General features: G+C 53.5%; 1 protein-coding gene across 1 annotated transcript in view; it reads right to left on the minus strand.

Moving 5' to 3' along the window:
• Positions 1-17,150, minus strand: part of CSMD2 (CUB and Sushi multiple domains 2) — a 257,406-nt gene that overhangs the window by 36,603 nt on the left and 203,653 nt on the right. The window contains exons 42-49 of the mRNA XM_017828252.1: positions 14,449-14,626; positions 13,630-13,775; positions 11,179-11,259; positions 9,980-10,093; positions 7,904-8,092; positions 6,981-7,127; positions 5,658-5,846; positions 313-498 (exon numbers count right to left, since the gene is read on the minus strand). Of these exons, the coding sequence (XP_017683741.1) occupies positions 313-498; positions 5,658-5,846; positions 6,981-7,127; positions 7,904-8,092; positions 9,980-10,093; positions 11,179-11,259; positions 13,630-13,775; positions 14,449-14,626 (1,230 nt within the window). The remainder of the gene's footprint in view (positions 1-312; positions 499-5,657; positions 5,847-6,980; positions 7,128-7,903; positions 8,093-9,979; positions 10,094-11,178; positions 11,260-13,629; positions 13,776-14,448; positions 14,627-17,150) is intronic.

Raw genomic sequence — 17,150 nt, forward strand, 5'->3', positions numbered from 1 at the left:
GTCGGGACAGGCGACGGCTGGACACGGGGGGTGCAGGGCCAGGGGTTGGACAGGATGGTCCTTGAGGGTCCCTCCCAGCCCAGCAGACTCTGTGACTCTGTGAGTGTGGTGGGTTTTCAGTGAGGAGACACCACCTGGACAGGTGGGAAACCAAAACCCCACCAGAGGGGACATTTATCCAGTTGTTCAGGATCAGAAACACACTGTCCTGACCACCACACCCATGAGGCAAAGCCATCCATGCTACAGGTGGGAGACACCACTGACTGGACAGCCAGAATTCCCGGTGGGATGTGCTGTTCCCACACTCACCCACGCACTGGGGGGGCTGGTTCCCGTTGCTCCACTGCCCCGACTGCAGGCACTCGGTGCTGGGCTCTGATCCTGGCTGCAGCTGGAAGCCCTGGTTGCAGTGGTACACGGCCTTTGTGCCCACTGTGTACTCCTTGCCAAAGACAACCCCGTTCCTCGGGGCTCTGGGAACTCCACAGGACAGAGCTGGGAAAAAAAAAACACAGCCCAGAAATCAGTCAGCTTCCCGTTTTATCCCGGATTTGTGGCGAGCCAAAAGTGCAGCTCCCAAACCCTCCTATTCACAGGATCACAGAATGTGCTGAGTTGGAAGGGACCCACAAGGATCATCGAGTCCAACCCTCAGCCCTGCACAGGACTGCCCCTAAAAGTCACACCCTGTGCCTGAGAGTATCATCCAAACACTCCCTGAACTCTCACAACAGCTCCAGAAGCTGCAGGGAATGTCCACTTCCACAGAGGATCGTATTTTCAACCCTATCAGCACGGTAACAGCAAAGCCAACACTGAATTCCAGTTTCTCCTGGAAGAGAACTCTGGCTGTACTTTCCATAATATCTGTAACACAAAATGCATCGACACAGCACTCCAAAGTTTCCACACAGAGATAACGGATTCGATAGCGAGAACGCTTTGTATTTACATCCCACAGCAGCAACAACCCCAAACCCCTCTCCAAGAGCACTTCTGGATTACATAAGGCAGCAAATTGTGTAATTATGTTGTGGCAGAAGGAAGGCTAAATTTAGAGTTACGGCTGAGGAGGTAAAGGGGGGGGTGTTCAGGGGAAAAATGGATAAACGGGCACCGAGCCAAGCGGCTGCTGGAGATGGCAGAGCTTGGGAGAGGAGGCTCTGCACCACTCCTGCTGAAACCCTGGGCTCTGCAGCCAGGGGAGCCCCAAACAGGGCAGGGAGGGGACAGGCAGGCCCCAGAGAGGGACAGAGAAGAGCCACGTTCACTTCTGCTGCAGGACACGAGCAGCCCAGTCACCCTCCTTCCCTCCCCTGGGAATGCCGGCGCTGGGAGCCCCTCACTCACAGCTGCTCTTCTCTCTCAGCATTCAAAGGAGCTGGGAAGCCAAACCCAGACCTGCCTCCAAAACCCTCCTGTGGGTCCCCATCCCTCTCCAAGCCTTGGCCCTGGGGAAGCCCATCTTGCTGGAGCTGGAGGTGACCAACTGAGCCCTGTGGACAGGATGGGATGGCCAAGGGGAAGCTCCACTGGGAGACCACCAGCCAGTGGGCTGCCAATGCCTCTGTGGGGCTCTGAGAGAAGCAGGTGCTGCCACAGAGCACAGCCCTGCAGGCCAACACCAAACCCACCCCTGTCTGCGTTTCCAAACTGCTCTGAGGGACATCCATCCCCTCCTGGAGGAGCCGGAGCTGCTCCTGCTCCTCGTGCAGGAGGTGGAGGCTGAGCCCCTGTCTCCTGACCCTTGTGCTGACACTGCAACACATTCACCTTCCTGTTATTCCCTCTGCACAACAACCAGGGCTGGAAAACCAGCAACCTTAGAGGAGTGACCCTCTGGTGACAGGGACCCCACTGAGCTGGAGAAGAGACACCAAACGAGCGTGTGCAGCAGCAGCAGCACAGCCCCAGAGCTTCCCACCACTCCCCCAAGGTCCAAGCAGCTTTCATCCCACTCCTGCTCCTCCTGGGATGCTGGAGCAGGATCCCCCAGCGCTGGCAGGGGCTGGTGTTGCTCAGAGGTGTGAGCAATTCTGCAGGATCAGGCACATCCCTGGCTGGGCTGATAATCACAGGGATGTCACTCCGGCGGGCTCAGGAGCTCTCTCCAAGGCTGGGTGTCTAGACAAGCAGCCACACTGAATACCAATTTCATTCCCAGGGAAAAGAGGGGACCTGGGAAGTCCAACCTTTTCCCTTCCACCCGGCAGTTCTGTTATTCCTTTCCATTGTATCCGGCCAGGGGGGCTGGGGGGGAAGTTGAGCCCTTCCCACGTCACCACGCCCACCAAAACCTTCCCCCTTCTCCCTTCCATTCTCTTCTGCAGCCCGAGGCTTCCCCAGAACTCATCCCCTCTATTTGCCCCCAGGAAGCTGAGGCCCAGGGAGAGAAGGGAGCCCAGGGCCAGCTGTGCTCCAGCTCAGAGAGGCTGAGCTCCCTCTTGCCTTCATTTCATACAATCCCAGGGTGGGTTGTGTTGGAAGGGACCTTAAAGCCCATCCAGTCCCACCCCTGCCCTGGGCAGGGACACCTCCCACTATCCCAGGTTGCTCCAAGCCCTGTTCAACCTGGCCTGGGACACTCCCAGGGCTGGGGCAGCCACAGCTTCTCTGGGCAACCTGTGCCAGGGCCTCCCCACCCTCCCAGGGAAGGATTTCTTCCCAATATCCAACTTAAACCTACTCTCTGTCACTCTGCAAACATTAGTAAGTTTTTATTTACAGAGCCCCACACGAAGCAGAGATGTTTGATTTTTGGGGTGGCCATAAACCTGCCCCCTGCTCCAGAGGCTCAAGCTGTGGGCAGGATCCCCCAAAACCAGGGATGGCAGAGGTTCTTCCAGGGCAAATCAAAGCAGTGTTTGGCTCAGAGTCACCCACAGAGAGCAGGATCCAGGGCAAAAGGAGAAGGGGCAGCTCTGGGGGCTCAGAGGTGCAGGAACTCTGCTGGGAGAAGGGACAGAGGCTGGGAAAGCAAGGCTGCAGCTGGGATTCCAAAAACAAAGCTGCTTAAAAATAGGCAGCAGAGACAGAGAAGGCGGTATTAGATCATGGAGTGTTCTCCCCTCTGTGCCAAGGCAGGATTGTTCCCTGCAGAATATTCTCTGCTGCCTCCAGAAATGTCAGCGAGGACGGAGCACGCAGTAAAGATTATTCAGAGGGGATGGGGAAGGGGGAGAGGATTATGAGCTGGCAGAAAGGAGCTTTGGGAAATGGCACTTGTTAACTAGACCAAGTGTTTATGGGCACCCCAGTTCCCCTCCTCCTGCCACGGCTGACTGGGGGGCAATTTTATGCCGTTCCCAAACCTCCGCCGGGAGGTCCCGGCCACCTGAAAGGATGAGAATTTGAGCACAGCCCAAAACAAGAGACTGCCAGTTGGCTTTGAGAGAGCAATCTGGGGGGAAAAAAAAAAAGGATGTTGGATTTTATGTAGCTGGAGGAAAAGTGGAGCCAGCCCTGGCCACTGCTCCAGGCCTTGGGGGGGAGCTGCTCCTCCACCAGTTCTCTTCCAGCTCTGGCTCACTGCTGCTCACTCCCCTCCTGCAGCCTGCACTCATCCCAAGGCACTGGCCAGGGTTAAGATTCCTGATAGAAATCCAAGGAAACACAAAGGGTGACTTACCCCAAGGGCTTCTTTCAGCCTCAGGATCTAACATGCCCAGCAAGTTCTCCTTGCTGGAGGAAGACAGGCTCTTCCAGAGGGACATCCAGCACCAAGATCCTGACCAAGCTGCTCTTTGTTTGGTCAGTGGGGACACACACCCCTCCCAAGGGGAAACTGAATCAGGAGCCCACCTGAAATGCTGGGAATCAGCCCCCAAATTCTTTCTCTGCCGTGGAATGGCACCATGGATTGTGCCCATCAGGCTCCTGACACGTCAGACCTTCAGCTGAAGGTGCAGGATGGGTTTGGTGCTCCCAGTGCAGCTCCCATGGGAAATCCCTGCCCACAGTGCAGATCTGGGGTGCTCAGCAACAGCACAGGAGCTTCCCAACATTTCCAGGCCTGGCAGGGACGAGCCATGGATGGTCTGGCTCCGAGTCCCTCCCTGCTGACCAGGGAACTGCTGCTCAGGGACTTGTTTCTGCTTTGAACCCTGGCTGTCAGGGTCACCCCATCCTGGCACAGCCTCTCCCAGCCTCCCCACACATCCCCCCTGGATCTCTTCCACATTTAAAACTCAGTCCCCACCCACCACTACCCCTCTGGAAGTAAATCCAGCTTTTGGAGCTGCACACGAGGCTCAGGTGACATTCCAGCAGCACTGCAGGGCAGTGAAGCTGAGCAGCACTTGTACCTGTTCTGGATTACATGATTCTCCTTCAAAAAAAAGATGCAGTAAATCAGAGGGATCCCTTGCCCTGGGCTAAGGGAGGCACAGTTGCCATGACAGCCCTCGCTGTGCTGTTCAGCTGCTCCTTCCAGCACTTGGCTTTGCCCCATCCTGTTTTCAGGGAGGCTAAATCCCTACCTGAGCCTGTGCCCAGCTTCCCAGCTCCCCCTTGCCAGCGGGATGGGGCGGCAGGATCTTGATTTACTGCTTTCCACTCACATCTAAATCAACTGCAAAGGGAAATGAGCAGCCACGGCACAAAGCCACCCTTCCGAGGTGCAACTCCCGAAGGGCCCGAGCGATTCAGGAGCACAGAAAGGATTTTTTTCAGGGCTTCTTGGTACCTCCCACACTAAACAATCCCACTTTTCCCTCCAGCCTGGCCTGGCCAGCAGTGCAGACACTGCAGTGAGCTGGTGGTGCCTGTGCTGTCTCTGTTCCCTGGCTGGTTTCCAGGGAAGTCGATGCAATATTAATCCCCAGCGCTCGGTCCCCTTGGAACATGGATGAATGTTCAAAGACACTGAAAGGCTTCATCAGAATAAAGATGGGCATTTTAGCAGCACAAAGGAACTGGGATGATTGGCGGGTGCAGAAAAAGGTGCAATCAGAAAATGAACAGAGAGAGAACGGGACGGAACAGAAGCAAAACCCCTCTGGGGCACAGTGCCCTGTCCCCCCTCCCTCCCCTGCCTGGAATTTGCTCCATGCTGGGTATGACATGTCACAGAGATTATGGTTAATTAGGAGGAAATGTGGAAAGAACAACCACATGCCTAAATCTCAGATGAAGCCAACAGGAACCACGTGAACCCTCAGAAATTTCTCGCCCCCCGTTGACACAAACAGACCTAAGAGGGCACTTCCAGAATTACTGAAGGAAATTCCAGCCACTGAAACAGAGCAGGACCCCTACTCCTGGCAGCCTTTCCAGATTCTTCCAAGCCTTTTCAGATCCTCACAAGCCTTTTCAGATCCTCCCAAGCCTTTCCAGACCCTCCCAAGCAATAGCTTCTCCCACTCTCAACCAAGGCCTGGCTGTGTGGTCGCCGAGGGTTCAAACACTTCTACCCTGGGAGCCTTCACACAGATGATTTTTTAATCACCCATTCTCAATGCCCCCAAACACTTACTCCCTTCCCTCTTTGCCCATCTACTCCCAAGGACCTGCACACGAGGATCACCCCTCCGTGCCCACCTGCATGCCCGACTCAACGGGGAATTAGAGGAATTCCGATATTTTTGTAATTTGACCGCCTTCTCCTCCATCCTCCCCGTAGCTGCTGGATCTTTATAACAGCTCAGTGCTCTCACCTTGGCACAGAGGGATGGCCTCCCTCCAGTGGAAGTAGCCCTGGGGGTGCTGGGTGCAGGTGCTGGTGCTGTGCCCGGCCAGGCGGTACCCGGAGTCGCAGCCGAAGCGGACGGAGCTGCCGGGGCTCAGCCCGGTGTGGCTCAGGATCATCCCGTGGGCTGGGGGCTGGGGGAGGCTGCAGTAAGGAGCTGGAGAGGGGCAGGAGAAAAAGAAATCAACCCCTGGATGGGCAGCAGCAAGAGAATTCCCTTCCCGTTTTCGGGACTTACACCCCGACCTGAGGCCGCGCCAGATCTGTGATGGATAAACACAAAGTCCAAGGGGGAAGGGCAAAGGGGCTCCAGTCCAAGTTTCACTCAGCTCTGGAAATAAAGACTAATTTCTGATAATTAAATATTACTTAATTCATTTACTAAGTAAAGTCATTATTTATTTAGGACATACTGGCAAGTTCTCAACCCGGCTCTATAACTTCCATTAATTAAGATTTGCCAAGTTCTGAAACACAATAACTCATTTGAAGGAGTTCCCAGCAAATATTCGCTCTTCAGCAGTGGGTTTGTGCTGAGTGAGCAACCAAGAGCCCCTGGTCCTGCTCCCAGGAGCTGGAGGAGAACACCTGAGCAGGAGCACAGCGTGTTTAACCACGTGTGACACCATCAGCCACAGGGAAGTTGTGCCTCGTGCAGCTCCTCACACAATGCTGATGTTTTGGGATGTTCATCTTCCAACATGTCACAATGAGAGCACACAATAATTCAGGAACACAGCAATCATTGGGATGGGTTTCCTTCATCCAGATCCAGAGCCACCTCATCTATACAATCATGGAATCATTAAGGTTGGAGAACACCTCAAAGGGCTTTGGGTCCAACCATTAAGCCACCACCACACCATGTCCCCAAGCACCACATCTACACATTTTTTGAACACTTCCAAGGGCTGTGATTCCACCACTTCCCTGGGCAGCTTGTTCCAGTGCCTGACCACTCCCTCATCAAGAAGCCTTTCCTAGTATCCAATCCAACTCCTCCTGGAATCAATGACTCTCTGCATCCTTATTCTGACTCTGAGGAGTGGTTGAGAAGCCATTCAAAGCTTCAAGGTCTCTTTCTGGACTTTCTCCTGGTCATGACTCTGTAACCCTGGTTCTGATTCTTCAGAGTGGTGGAGAAACCAGCCAAGGCTTCGAGGTTTCTCCTGGGCACAACCTGCCTTTCCTTGGCAGCTTCTGCCCTCACAGATGGTCTGTGTCCCTCTGCAGGAACTTTGTGGGGACCCCTGGCTGAGGAGGAGCCCCCTCAGCCCTGCTGGGAGCTCACCAGAGTAGCGGATTTTGAAGCCTTTCCTGTTGTAGGCGTGATCCGAGGACCAGCGGAGGAAGACGTTGTTCCCACTGCTGGTCACGGTCAGAGGGGCTGAGTAGTTCCCACTCAGAGACAGGAGCAGGGGACTCTGGCCAGAGGGACCTGGGGGGAAGGAGAGAACAGGGAAAAGTCAGGGCTGACACAGAGTCACTCGTGGTCCTTTGGAACGGGAGCGTTGAGGAGTCGCCGCCCGGAGCCGTGGCTGTGATCCCGGGAACACGAGTCTGGCAGGGCTGGCACTGGCTCCTGGGAACCCCACGGCAAATGAAGCCCAGCTGATCACAGGAAGACCAGGATTTGCTCCAGGCAAGATGCCTCGGGCTCAGGTCCCAGCGGGCAGCTCCAGGAGCACCAGCACGGCACTCGTGTTCTGCACTGGTCACGGAGCTGCTTCCCTGGGAATGCTGACAGATCCCCCCTCTCCGGGCCTGAGATCCCTCTCCAATCCTGGCAACTCGTGGGCCTAGAGAATCTGGGCTGCCTGGTCTTCAGGGATGAGAATTCCCACCTTCCCAGCTCATCCCTGGCAGCAATCTCTGCTCCCATTTCTCCCGGGAGCTCGCTAACTCCTGCCCCTTCGAAAAACACTTTAGATCCATCCAAAAATCAAATCACTGATGTTTTCTTATGCAGAGAATCGATGAGGCTTAGGAGGAGCTCCAAATTCAGCAGAAGGTTACAGGCAGTGCAGTGGGAAGCTGACTTTGGAGCGCTCTGGGAACAGGGATAACCACTAACAAACCTCTGCCATTCCTTTCCTTCCCCCTTGAGTGCCACAAAGTCACAGAATTACAGAATCACAGGGTGGTTTGGGCTGGGAGGGACCTTAAAGATCACCCAGTTCCAACCCCCCCAGGGCCAGGGGGTGGATCTCTTACCATCAAAGATCTCAAACTCGTCGTACTGCTTCTCACTGAGGAAGTACTCGATGGTGAGGGAGATGTTGTACCCAGGCTCGACCTTCACCACCCAGGAACAGGTCTGGAAGTGGGGGTAACTCCCCAGGAAGCTCTGGCTGAGGATCACACCAGTGGAGTCTGTCATCACCTGGTTCATGGGGCAGTGAACTGCAGGAAACGTGGAGGAGAGACAACACAAAGGGAATTTCCCTGTTTGTCAGAGGGAGGATGAAAACACAAGAAAATGTGGCCAAGAAGGTCTGTCTTGATGAGCCAGGCTGAGGCAGAGCACAACTCTGCACACCTTGGCCCCTGGGGCTCATGGAGAACCCCAGAGCCTGATCTGGGCTGTGGTCCCACAAATCCCAACAACTGTCCCATTCAAAGAAAGGGGCAAAAAGCAACAGTGCAAACAAAGCTTTTCAACAGCCTCGGGGTGATTTCACATCCCTTTCAAAATGAGCAGCCCCACAACCAAACAACTGTCCCTGAGGGACAAAAGGCTCCCCAGGAATCCCTGGAAACTCTCTCTCCTGGGTTAGAGCAAAGTGTGGAACTACAGGTTTATCTCAGGTCACCCACAGAGTTGTTATCTGGGACATAAGAACTCCAACTCCTTCCTCTAATCACTACACCCCATTCAGCTCCTGGAAATACAAAACCCAGCTGAAAGCACTACAGAAAAAAAGGCCAACGAAAATACCCCAAAAGAGGGGGCAAACACACACAGAGGGAGCAGAAAGCATAAAGAAAGGGATCTTTATTTATCCATAATTGCCACTAAACCCCAGTGCAAACGCTGGGCTTGTATGAATAGAAAATAGCCAGAAGTACCCAGAAAGAACAGTGTATTCTTTCCAAATCCTTAATCCCATCAGTGATTTTTTGACCTCTAGAAATTGGTGGCCAGATGTAATTTAAGCAGTCCCTTCACCCCCAGGCTAACAACCACCAGTAAATAATTGAATGACCTCCCTTTCTCTCCTTCAGCTCGTGCTTTTTCAGAGAGAATAAAGCCATAGAAAAATATCCCATTATATGGTAAAAATGTCCAGATAGGAGGGAATGAAGGAGATGAAATAATCACTGCTGGAGTGAACAAAAGCCCCAGCAGGAAGGCAGAGGATAAAAAAAGGAACATGGGAGCAGGGAAGCATCTCTGGGATCCCTCCTGAGCAGCAGCAAGGTGTACAACCAGCGTGCCGGGCCTTTCATTCCTCTCCTGTGTCAGACATTCCGTGGCACTAACAGAGGAGCTGTTCCTGCAGATTGTCTGCCTGCTCCTCCTCTGGCTGTCCCTGTGGCTCTGGCAGCCCAGCACTCCTCCCTTTCCCAAGGGAAGGACATCTCCAGTGGCCTGGAGAGTGCAGCAGTGTCCCAGCACTGCTCGGGGAAGGACAAGCTCCAAGGGCCTCTCTGAACACTTGGGGTACAGTCCTGGGGTACCCAACATGAGGCAACCCCCCCCAGACCATGTGGAGCTCCCAGAGAATCCCTGGAGCCAGCAAGGGGTGGAGGAACAGGAACTGGAGCTGTTTGGGCACTGAACAGGCTCCCCGGGGTTTGGTCACAGCCCCGAGGCTGCCAAAGCTCCAGGAGGGTTTGGACAATGCTCTCAGGGACAGGGGGGGATTTTCGGGGTGTCTGGGCAGGGCCAGGGCTTGGACTGGATGGTCCTTGGGGGTCCTTCCAGCTCAGGATGTTCTGTGACTCTCTGAACCTTCCCTCCTGGTTTATCAGAGCTGCTGCACCAACCCCCCCAGTCCCCCTCTCCCTGCTGCTCACTGGGTGCTGTGGGAGCCCAGCCAAGGAGCTCAGCCCTGGCACTGCCCTGCCCTGCACAGGGAGGGTCTCACCTCCCTCCTCACAAGGTCCTGATGGGAGGTTTGGCACTCCCGGGACCCTGGAGATGGGGAGAATTCACCCCAAAGGTGCAGAATGCGCAAGAAAACCTCCCCCAGCTCCCTCCCTCAGCCATCCCCCACTTGGGAACAATCCCTGGGCAGGGAAGTGCAGGGACTGTGGGACCACCACCCTGGGCACCCCCAGCTTTACCTTCACACGTGGGGGGAGGCCCCTCAAACTGGAGGTGAGTGCCGAGTTTGCAGGTCAGGATTTCGTTTCCGATCAAGGTGAAGCCGGGCAGGCACCTGTACCTCACTATGTCACCTGCAGACAGGGGCAAAAACCACTTCAACCCAAGGGAAAGGTCACGGAATTCATCCAACCGTGCCCTGGGATGGGGGAACCTCTTGGCTGTGCCTCTGCCACTGAGAACAGGCAGAAACAGAGGGTGCAAACACAGAAATAAAGGGTGTAAACACAGAAATAAAGGGTGTAAACACAGAAATAAAGGGTGTAAATACAGAAATAAAGGGTGTAAATACAGAAATAAAGGGTGTAAATACAGAAATAAAAGGTGTAAACAAAGAAATAAAAGGTATAATTACAGAAATAAAGGGTGTAAATACAGAAATATAAGGTGTAAACACAGAAATAAAAGGTGTAAATACAGAAATAAAGGGTGTAAATACAGAAATAAAAGGTGTAAATACAGAAATAAAGGGTGTAAACAAAGAAATAAAAGGTATAATTACAGAAATAAAGGGTGTAAATACAGAAATAAAAGGTGTAAACATAGAAATAAAAGATGTAAATACAGAAATAAAGGGTGTAAACACAGAAATAAAGGGTGTAAACACAGAAATAAGAGGCATGGAAAGGCATGCTGGAATCCCACTGGGATGAGCTGCTGTCGTGACACTGTCACGATTTTGTGAAGTTATTTCAGGTGGAGACTTTCCTCCAAGAAAAATCCCTTCCCTTTAAGAAAAATCTTGGCTACTCCAGTGGCTGCAGACACTTCAAACGTGGCTGGAACCGTGAGCAACAGCTAAAAAAACCCACAGAGAGCACCATGGATGTGGCTAAAGGGTTCTTGGTAAAAAAAGGAATAAAGGCCTGTGAGCCTCCACACCAGGCTCCGTGGGAAACACCCAAAGATTCCTGAGTGTTCCCAAACACCCTCCCAAAAGCCAAAGCACTTCTGTGCTGAGAGGGACAGGAAAAGTCCCCAAAGCCTTGGGACAACGGGAGCAGTTTGACTCCAGTTGGTGCAGTTTGACTCCAGTTTGGTGCTGGTGTTGGGCAGGGTCGGGCACAGCTCCTGATGTGAGGGGAAAAGGGGGTTCCCAAGGGCATTCCCAGCAGCTGGAGAGGGGGGAAGGAGGGGTGAGAGGGGGAGGAGAGGTTACCTATGTTGAACTCCTCGTTCTCAGTGATGATCTCGGCGTTGGGGACCATGGTGGGGGGCTGGCACCGGAACAGCTGGTAGGCTGGGAGGGCAAAAAAAAAGAGCAGCAGATGTTCAGCTGGGGGTGAAAAGCCACAGGATGGACTCAGGGAAAACCCTCCCCCCTCTCCACCAGGAGGAGGAATTGGCAAAATGCAGCCAAGCCCTCCAAACCCCTTGGAGATGGATCTGGGAATTTGTGTCCCCCAAAGCTTCTCACTCCCGGTGGGAAACAGGTTTGGGTCAGTCCAGGGGAGGTTCTGGTGCAGGTCAGGGGAGATGGAGGTGCCTGCACAGTGTCAGTCCTCTGGAGGACACTGAATGGTGACCAAGGGTGAGGCAACGTCCACCAGCACCTTTTTGGGATACTGAGGGAAGATCTTGGGGACCTCAGTGGGATCTGGGCAGTCACAGAGGAGGGAGAACCACCCCCACAGCTCCAGCTCCAATAATTACTCAGGGAATTCCATCCTTAATGCCTGTCCTTCAACAGGGATCTCAGAATTCACCGATTTCTTTTTAACCCGGAATTATTAATTTCTTCCAGAAAGAATTCCAGGAGTGCTGGTGCTTCCAGCTGCACTTCCAACTGCAGATCCTCCTTGGAGTTCACAGAGTGACCTGTGCAAGGTCAGTGTCAGTGCTCACAGAAGGCAAAGCAGGGCAAAATTTGTACTCTTTGCCTCATTAGGTGTTTTTTTGGAGGTACCATGTGGCTCAACGGGAAGAAATCCAGTTGAGGAGCAGAAATTAATTTTTTTTTTAGGGCGAATTCTCCACCAAAAAATTAAATCCCAGCTCACAGCGAGCAAAAGGAAAGCAGGTGCTCAGGAGAAGGGGGGTGCTCACAAAAACAAACACCCCAGAGCTCTGAGCGGGGGTAAATTGGATATATTGGTCCCAGCAACCAAATGAATATTAATGCCAGACATTTTCTGCTATTTGCTCAGCACTTCCCTGCATTCTCTGCTCCCCCTGCACCTGACCCCAGACAGGCAGAACTTCCCCCTGAAATTCAGATCAGCCTTTTCATTTAGGAGAGGCTGGAGCTGGGCTGCCCCTGAATATCAATTCCTGCCAACCCCAGGATGGATGTTGAACTCTGCACACCCACAGGAGGGCTGGCAGGCCTGGCAGCACCTTAATGAGGTGATGATGGTGGTAAAATGCCCTGTTGGTTTGCCCTGATCTCCTTACTCCATAAGGTGGGGCAGGATAATACTTTGCCAGAGGTATGTGGGAGAGCAGGGTGTTTGCAGGGAACACAAGGGCTTCTCTTCAATGTGAGGGATGGGCTCACCTGTCCTGGGTGTGCAAGGGGAGGAAAACACAAGCACATGACACTGGAGGGATCCTGAGCCCCCAGGGGCTAGTGGGAGGTGTCCCTGCCCATGGCAGGAACTGGGTGATCTTCAGGGTCCCTCCCAACCCAAAGCATCCCATGGTTCTATAAATGAGACTTTCATAACAGGCCAAGCAGTTGCAAGAGTGGCTACAGGTTATAAATGACTGTCAAACCACCCCTGATCCCTTCCAGCCCCAATCCCAGACTTTACACCTCCATATAAAACCCCCTCAGGATTAGGGAATGGCCCTGTGGGCTCTGCCCACAGCAGTGAGGGGGTCCCATTCCCACAGCAAAGGGTGGGAATGCAGCACTGGCCACCCTCTGCCTCCTTCCTGAGCCAAACTGCCCAAACCATCCTTTCCTGCAGAGCTCTTCCATTGTTTGGGAATGTTAATCTTAGAGCAGCAGGAAGTCAGCTCCTTCTGGAGGCCAGCAATCCCTTAAATTCAGCCTGTCCCTGGAACACCCACCCCTCAGAGCTGAGCTCCAGCCCTTCTGCAGGGGCTCAGCATGGGATTCATGGAATTCACATTCCTGCAGCAAGAGCAGGTTCTCCATTTGCACTTTCCCAAATCCCAGCACTTGCTGCAGGAACTTGTCAGCTAATCCGATTTGGAGTCAGGCTCTTGTTTAGTGCCACCAAGCAAATGCTCTCATTTAATGTAATACCCAAGATTTTGCTGCCCTCACACCAAAGAATCCCGGAGTAATCCAGGGATTTACAGGAATCCTTCTCCTCCCCAGAGGAATGGAGTTGTGTCTCCGCTGGATCATTGAAAACAGGCCACCAGGATGATCCAGTTGGTTTAGCAGAGCACTGGAAAAGGGAATCCTGCATCCACAAACTGCAGGGAAGGGGAGTTTTAGGCAAACCAAGCAGGGCTGTCCACGAGGGATATGCCATGGAGAGGATGGGATTGACAGGCAGCATAAGAGACCTGTAAAACTGCCCCTTTGGGGAAGAATCCAGGTTAACAAGAGTATTTGTTCCCATCTTTCCCAGCACTGTTCCTGCCTCCCAGCTGCTCCATGTCCCCCCCACACCCAGGACAGAGCCATACAGACCATAGAAATAAATGGCAAAAATGCCCCCGTTGGCTGCGTCGCTGTGGAACTTCAGCAGGACCTGGTTGGAGGAGCTCTGGGCTGATTTCTTGGCAGAGTTGCCAGTGAACACACCCAGCTGGGGGGCTGTTTGCTGGGCTCCATCCCTGTATGGCAGAAACACGGGAGAAGAGCATCAGTGCATGTTTTTAACCTCAGAAAACAACCCTCCTCCTCCTCCCTGCTCTTCCTTCCTCGCCCTCCCTTTCCCAAATCTGTTTTTCATTTCCCAGCAGCTCCCTGGGCAGTGACTTGGACCCCCCAGTCCCTCTCCCTGCTTCCAGGAGAACCAGAATCATCTCTTCTGGCTCACAGTGCTCACCCAGTGGACAACTACAACCATGAACTTCACTTTTAACCTCAGAACCTGAAGAGCTAGGACTGGTTTTCCAAAGGAATGTCGCTCCCTGTTTGCAGAGCAGGCACTGGGATATTCTGAAGACCATTTATTGAGTGCTACAAGCCCAAGAATTCGGCCCCAAGCTCTTTAAGCAGAGCAGCTACATGTGCTCCCTTGGCTGCCTGAAGCTGATAATGTGCAGCACTGTGCATAAATAATATTTCCATCTATTTCTATTAAAAGAAATAATGCAAAAATAATGATTTCTCTTCCCTCCTACAAGTAGAAAAGGAAGCTCCCAGCCTGGAAAGCCCCTGGGGTGAAGAAAGCAGTGTCACTGCATCAGAGCTGAGCCCATCTCCAGCAGAGATCCCAGTTCCCATGGAAAAGCCAAGGGCACCTTTCCCAGATGGAGCCCCCCAGAGCTGGGCTGTACCCACCACACAGTGATGAAGTCGTTGTAGGGCTCTGTCTGCAGCAGGGTGAAGTTGAGGTGGATCCCATATCCCACGGGCACCGTGAGGAGCCAAGTGCAGTCCTGGGAATTGGGGTACTGGTTGGGGAAGCCAGGGGAGTAAACTGTCCCATTCTGGGTGGTGACATTCCCCCCACAAGGCACTGCAGGGAATCAGAGAGAAACACAGACCTGATGAAGAAATACCCCCCCAAACATAACTCTTAAAAATCCCCTATTTCCCATTTTTCTTTCATTTTTTACCATAACAAGATGTCAGTTCTGGATGCAGGAGGACCCAGATCTTGGCCTGACTCGCCTCAAACAATCTCCACCTGCCACGAGCACGTCAAACCTTTTTAACTTCATCCCATTACAGTGAATTTATGAAGTGCTCCAGAGCTGAGAGGAGCCTGCCAGGGCGTTTTGTCCAGATGTGACAGCCAGGTGTGCAAACAAATTGTCTCTCATGCCCTGCTAAGAGTCCCTGGGCTCCACCAGCTGTCTGCTCAGAAAACAGAGCTCCTGCTGGGATCACACCAGTGGGCAAATCCATGCCCTTGTTCCTGCAGCAGGGGCTGGGCCAGCAGGGGGGAAATGAGGATTTGTGTGGCAGCAGCGTCCAAGCCATTAATCACCAGGACAGTTCCACTGCACCAGGAGCCCTCCAGCTCCAAAGGGACTCACAAACTAAAGAGAGGCAACTGGAGACGGCCTGGGCAGGGCCCTGGGGGGACAGGAGGGTGACCTCCAGCTGCAGGGACACAGCTCTGGGTGGCTCAGGTACAAGCAGCAGCCTCTGCACTGCCCTGGCATGGAAATGGGAATGCTGACAGCACCTGCAGGTGCTCCTGGCCTCCTGCAGGCACTGGCACAGCTCAGTGTCCCCTGCCCCAGCCAGCTCTGCCCCAAGGCCAAGGAGCTGCATTAACCCAATCCTGGCATGGGAACAGGCTGCCCAGGGCACTGCTGGAGTCACCACCCTTGGAAACGTTCAAAAATCATGGGATGTGGCTCTTGAGGACCTGGTTTAGTGGTGAACGTGGGGCTGGGATGGTTGGACTTTAGTGACCTTCAAAGTTCTTCTCCACCCTCAACGATTCCACACAACTCATGGATCCAGGCTCAGGGTCTCACACACAGCAACACCCTCTGCTTTCCATGCAGGAGCAGCCCCCCAGACCTCCCTGAGCCAGCTGAGAGCCAAACTCCACGTGTTCCCTGCCTGGCCCTGCTCTGGGAAGAGCACGTGTATTTACACAACTCCCCACGCTCATTTTCTCAAACACACACCCAGGAAGCCTTAGGGGCCAAGTTCCCTCCTGCCCTGCAGAGCAGCAGGAAGGCTGCTGATCCCTGCAAAACCTCCCTGGAGCGGTGCTGGAAAAACCTCTGTGCCTTTTATTTCGGATTTAACAGCTTCTCTTTTAATTAAAAGACCTTTCAGCACTGACCTGCCAGGGAAAAAGGTGAGGTGCTTTGCCTAAGGCAGCACGTCCTCCCTGCCTGCTGCTATGCAGAAATGGACCATTTAAGGGAAAGAGCAAGAAAAGGCAAGTTCTGTATTGCTTTACCAGCAGGAAGAGCCCAGCAGATGTGCACAGAGAGCAGCAGCAAATGGGCCAAAACGTCCCTCACCCTCACCTCTCTGCTCTCAAAGTGCTGCAGAGCCAGCAAACTACTTAAAAACACAATAACAGGGAGGGCTGCAGCTGGCAGAGCTGATGCCCGAGGTAGGTGAGGGCACAATCCTGCTCCCAGCACCCCCTGGGCACAGGACGGGCTCCCACTGACACGGTGCTGGACTCGGAAAGAGCAGCTGAGGATTTGGTTCTTTGTGCTCTGTGTTCTCTGGGGTTCAAGGACTTAAAAGAGGGAAAATATCACCTCTCTCTCTACCTCCCTGCAGTTCCTGCAGACCAAGGGCTGTAAGAGGCTGGGAGAAAGGTCAGTGCTCCTGGGAAAGGTGGGGGGAAATCTTCAATAAGCAGAGCTGAACTTCTCAAAGGTTCACCTGCAAAGCTTCTGAAGTCAATCACACAGAACTCAGGCCACTGGCCCTGTGGATGACAGGCTGAAACAGCCACGCTGTGGGGGGGAAAGAGAATTTGGACACTGGAGTTTTGATGCCTGGAATACAGATCTCCACTCCCTCAGCCTGCAGGGGCCTCCTGGCACACTGGTCTGCAGAAAGGAGAGCATGGAAAGTTCCTGGGTCATTTTGGAGATGCCACACTAAGGAGAGCAGGGCAGGGACACCACCTTCCCAACTGAGAGTCCCAGAGCTGCAAGGATCTCTGCCCAGGGACTAAGTGGATTTCCCAGTGCTAAATCAAGAGAAGCTCAACGCTGTTGAAGAAATAAAGCAAAATGTAATTATTCCTACAAGGCCCCTGGACTGTGTCTCTTTGAAATGCAGCTCCCAGTGGCCCCAGCAGTGAGGGGAGAGCTGGAGACTTTCCTCACCCACACCATGAGACTCAACCCCTGCCCAAAAGTTGCTCCCTGGTTCTGAACCGCCCAAAATATTCGCTTTGTGCCGGACCAGGCTGACCACCAGCTCAGGGAGAACACACTCCAGCACCTCAGGGGGTGAGGTTTGACCCCAAGAGCACAAGAAGGCCAATGGATCCTGGCCTGGCTCAGGAACAGGGTGGCCAACAGGGCCAGGGAAGTGATTCTGCCCCT

The sequence above is a fragment of the Lepidothrix coronata genome, unplaced genomic scaffold, assembly GCF_001604755.1.
Source record: "Lepidothrix coronata isolate B3197 unplaced genomic scaffold, Lepidothrix_coronata-1.0 Scaffold147, whole genome shotgun sequence".
NCBI classification, from domain to species: Eukaryota; Metazoa; Chordata; class Aves; order Passeriformes; family Pipridae; genus Lepidothrix; species Lepidothrix coronata.